General features: G+C 35.0%; 1 protein-coding gene across 5 annotated transcripts in view; it reads right to left on the bottom strand.

Moving 5' to 3' along the window:
- LOC106871954 (protein still life, isoform SIF type 1) overlaps positions 1-3,640 on the bottom strand; it is a 1,491,364-nt gene that overhangs the window by 5,143 nt on the left and 1,482,581 nt on the right. For all 5 annotated transcript variants that reach the window (XM_052966200.1, XM_052966198.1, XM_052966202.1 and 2 more), the window contains 3 exons: positions 3,571-3,625; positions 964-1,140; positions 639-763 (listed from right to left, as the gene is read on the bottom strand). In XM_052966200.1, coding sequence (XP_052822160.1) covers positions 639-763; positions 964-1,140; positions 3,571-3,625 — 357 coding nt within the window. The remainder of the gene's footprint in view (positions 1-638; positions 764-963; positions 1,141-3,570; positions 3,626-3,640) is intronic.

The raw sequence follows: 3,640 nt of genomic DNA, 5'->3' as shown, positions 1-3,640 counted from the left end.
ATATATATATATATATACGGTGAGCTTCTTTCAGTTTCCATCTACCAAATCCACCCACAAGGCTTTGAGCAGCCTGAGGCTATAGTAGAAGACACTTGCTCAGGGTGCCACACAGTGGGACTGAACCCGGAACCATGTGGTTGGTAAGCAAGCTACTTACCACATGGTCACTCCTGTACCTATGTCTTTTCTCAAAATATTTCTAATTCAGTTTAAACTCCATGAAACCAAAAAAACATGTTTATAACTACAGCTCTGGTGTTTTTGCATTTCTACAATAAAAACTATTGTACAAAATGAAGACAATATCTTATTGTTATATTGTTGACATTTAGTACCAATTAGCCCTGATGGAGCAGACCTATGATTAAATTAGTTAAAAAATAGTTTATCTCAGGTTACATTACTTAACATATCCTTTTTTAAACTAAAGATGGTAAAATGTAATTTGAGAGATCTGGCTGTTATTTCTAGTAGATACAGAAACCATGTAAAGTCTCTCTCATTTGTGCATATTGTTTAGTAGTTAGCCAAGGAAGGTATTATGACAAAGTTACCACAAAGATTGTCACTTTCAACTGAACTTCTCTAATGTTGAATAGCAATTATAACAATAAGTTTATAGATTTACAACTTACTTTATTGTGTGGATGATGTTCTTTGTACATACGAGATAGTTCATCGAAAGAGTAACCATACTCCTCATAAATTTTCTGCATCTCATTGATATGTTCTGCTACAGCTTCCATTCCACGAAGGGCCTCTGCAAGAAAATAAAAATATATGAAGCTATTTTTCTAATCTTCCTCTTCTTTCTTCCTGATATTTTAATCTTAGTTTTTGACATAAGGCATTTTGAAAACCAAAATATTTAATGCAAACAATAAGGAAAAAATGATGAGGTGATAACATCATTTTAGTTTTGCAATAAACTGTGAAAAGGAGATCTTTAAGAGTGAATACCTGAGAGATGGTAATGTTCGTCTGTCTCTGGATCAGTCAGTTGGCACAGCTGTTGTAATAGAAGTGGATATTTCAAAATTCGCTGGATCGGTTTAATTAAAAATGACTCTAAAGTGCAAGAGTGTTGTTGCTTGGGGTTTCTTGCCAATAGAAATTCCTTCAAGGCTGCATTAGCGTCTAAAATGAAATGTTTATAATGTCAGAATGCAGCACAATGTATTGAACTTTTTCTTTTATATGAAAGTGAGAAACAAGAAACATTAGAGTAACTAATCAAGAATAGATATTAAATTTGTAAATGGATGCAAACTTGTAAGGCATCATCAGTAAGTTAGTTCACCAACCTGGCCATGATATAGTGGTAAAACACTCTCTCTGATGACAAATAATCTTTTTTTTGTTTTTTGCCCTAGATTTGTCTTAAAGGAGCAAACTTATGACCAATGGTATTGTAACCATGGCTATTCTGACAATTTTTTCCTGTGCTAAAAAAACTATGTTCTGCAATATATCATTCTTTCTTTATGATAGCAGAATGCAATTTGAGAGAGAGAGATTTGGCTATAAGTTAAGAGACTATATAGCAGTTCCCTTGTTGGCTCAACAAATATCAATAATTTATACTGGTAAAGTGACCAGACATAAACAGGCAGAGATTTTATTTCTAAATTAAAATATCAATATTTCGATATCAAGATGGGAATAATGATGGAGGCTGGGTTATTTCATATATATATATATATATAAATTATCTGGGAGTTTTGCCAATTTTGTACCTGCTGCTCTCCTTCTGCAGCTCTTTTTTGTCTATTCAATACTTTCCTATCTTTCACTATCACCTCCTTGCCTATTCACCGCACCATGCTACTCATATCATCAGGGAAAACATTAGCTCTAATCATACTCACTCCCTAACTACCACTATCCATATCATTAAAACCATCCTCTGTTTCTTCCAAATTAATGAGTAACAAGAGACTGTATTGGATCTAGTGGTATCTGAAAAAAATCCCTCTAATTCATCTTCCAGTACTACCAGCCATCACTCCCTCAGATGTCCCACACTTTCCTACTATTACCTTTTTGACTATTCATTACTCATGCTTTTTCTGGTAGCATTACATTTCTATAGTGCCAGCCAACATTCTTTCTCTCCCAACTGATTCATTACTGACATCTGTCACACTCTCTTACCAACAAACATGTAGTTACCAGCAGAGTCTTCCTCTCTTTCTCTCTCAATACCTTCTGCTGTTACCAACTCTCAATACTATTACTGTCTTTCTCCTTCCATACTGTGGAAGGGGAGAGACAATAATGGTATAATGACTCTGGATCACTTTGTATTGTACATCATATTTTTGCTTCTTTCCACCTCTCACCCTAGTTCTTCTTTTATACTCATACTCTCTTCCAACTACTCTGTTGGTCACATAGAAGAATCTCATTTGTGCTGGTACCATAATAAAGTACACTCAGTACTTTCTGTAAAATGTCTGAGCAGTTACAAAGCTGAAAGTACTCTTTAGTCTTGACCAGTGGAGAACATGACAGCCTCCTAGGATTAAATGTTCCCAGTGTACTCTGTAAATGATTGGTTCTATGAAGAACATTCAGCTTCAGAAACCATGCCAAACAAAATATATAAGCCAGACATGCTTCTCTGAGCCATCTAGAAGGACAGTAACTTTGCATATACATTGATTCAGACTATGATAAGTCAACCAACTCATGCCAGCATGAAAAGTAGATATTAAACGATGATGATAATGACCATGCATATAATTCTCTTCTTCATCTTTATCATCTTCACTTCATCACTTTTCAATGCTGGCATAGTTTGATCAGGTCATTGTGGTCCAAGTCAGTTCTGTTCTAGATTTTCTGCTCACCTAGATGAATCAAGCACACTGCTTTTATATTGATTGATCTTTCTAATGCTAACAATTTTACAATGTGTACTGGAAGCACTTTGTCATGACATCGTATGGAAAGGTTGTGTTCTTAGTAACACTAAAGAGTACTCTCTACAAAATATTGTTTCTGTTTGATCAAGGCAACATGATCAAGAGGTGAATAGAAGAGTGATAAAGGAGAGAAAACCAGGGCTTGAAAGTGATAGAGGGGAGGGAAAGAAGAGGGATACGATCTGATATGAAGAAGGCCAATTGAAGAAAGAGAGAGAGAAGGGGGGAGGGAGGGAGAGAGAGAGTAATAAAAATTAAAAGGATTCAGTGTTAGGAGACAACAAAAGTGATGGATATTAACAATGAGTGATAGAGAAAAGAGTAATGTTATAGAGAGACTGAAAGATGAGTAATAGTAATGATAAATGATGGTAAGACAAAGAAGAAAGTGAGTTAAAGGGTGGTGGCTTGTAATAAAGGTGATAGTAGGAGAGGTTGAATTTGGACAAATCCAATGGTATTGTGAGACTAATGAATGTTACAGAACACATATATGTATAGTGTGCTTTAAGTAGATTTAAAGCAGTACATGTATATCATATATAATTATATAAACGTGTGTTATGAGTATATGGTAAAGCATATACATATGTTGAAGTGGAGTAATCTTTCAAATTATCTCACAATATCCATCACTTACCTGGGTTGAGGATCTTTTGCGACCTTGAATGACTAGCACAGAAGGAACTGTACACCTTGAAATGGTTGGC

Source organism: Octopus bimaculoides, chromosome 3, assembly GCF_001194135.2.
Source record: "Octopus bimaculoides isolate UCB-OBI-ISO-001 chromosome 3, ASM119413v2, whole genome shotgun sequence".
NCBI lineage: Eukaryota > Metazoa > Mollusca > Cephalopoda > Octopoda > Octopodidae > Octopus > Octopus bimaculoides.
The sequence above is the reverse complement of the archived record's forward strand: the minus strand, read 5'-3'. Positions and strand labels throughout refer to the sequence as shown.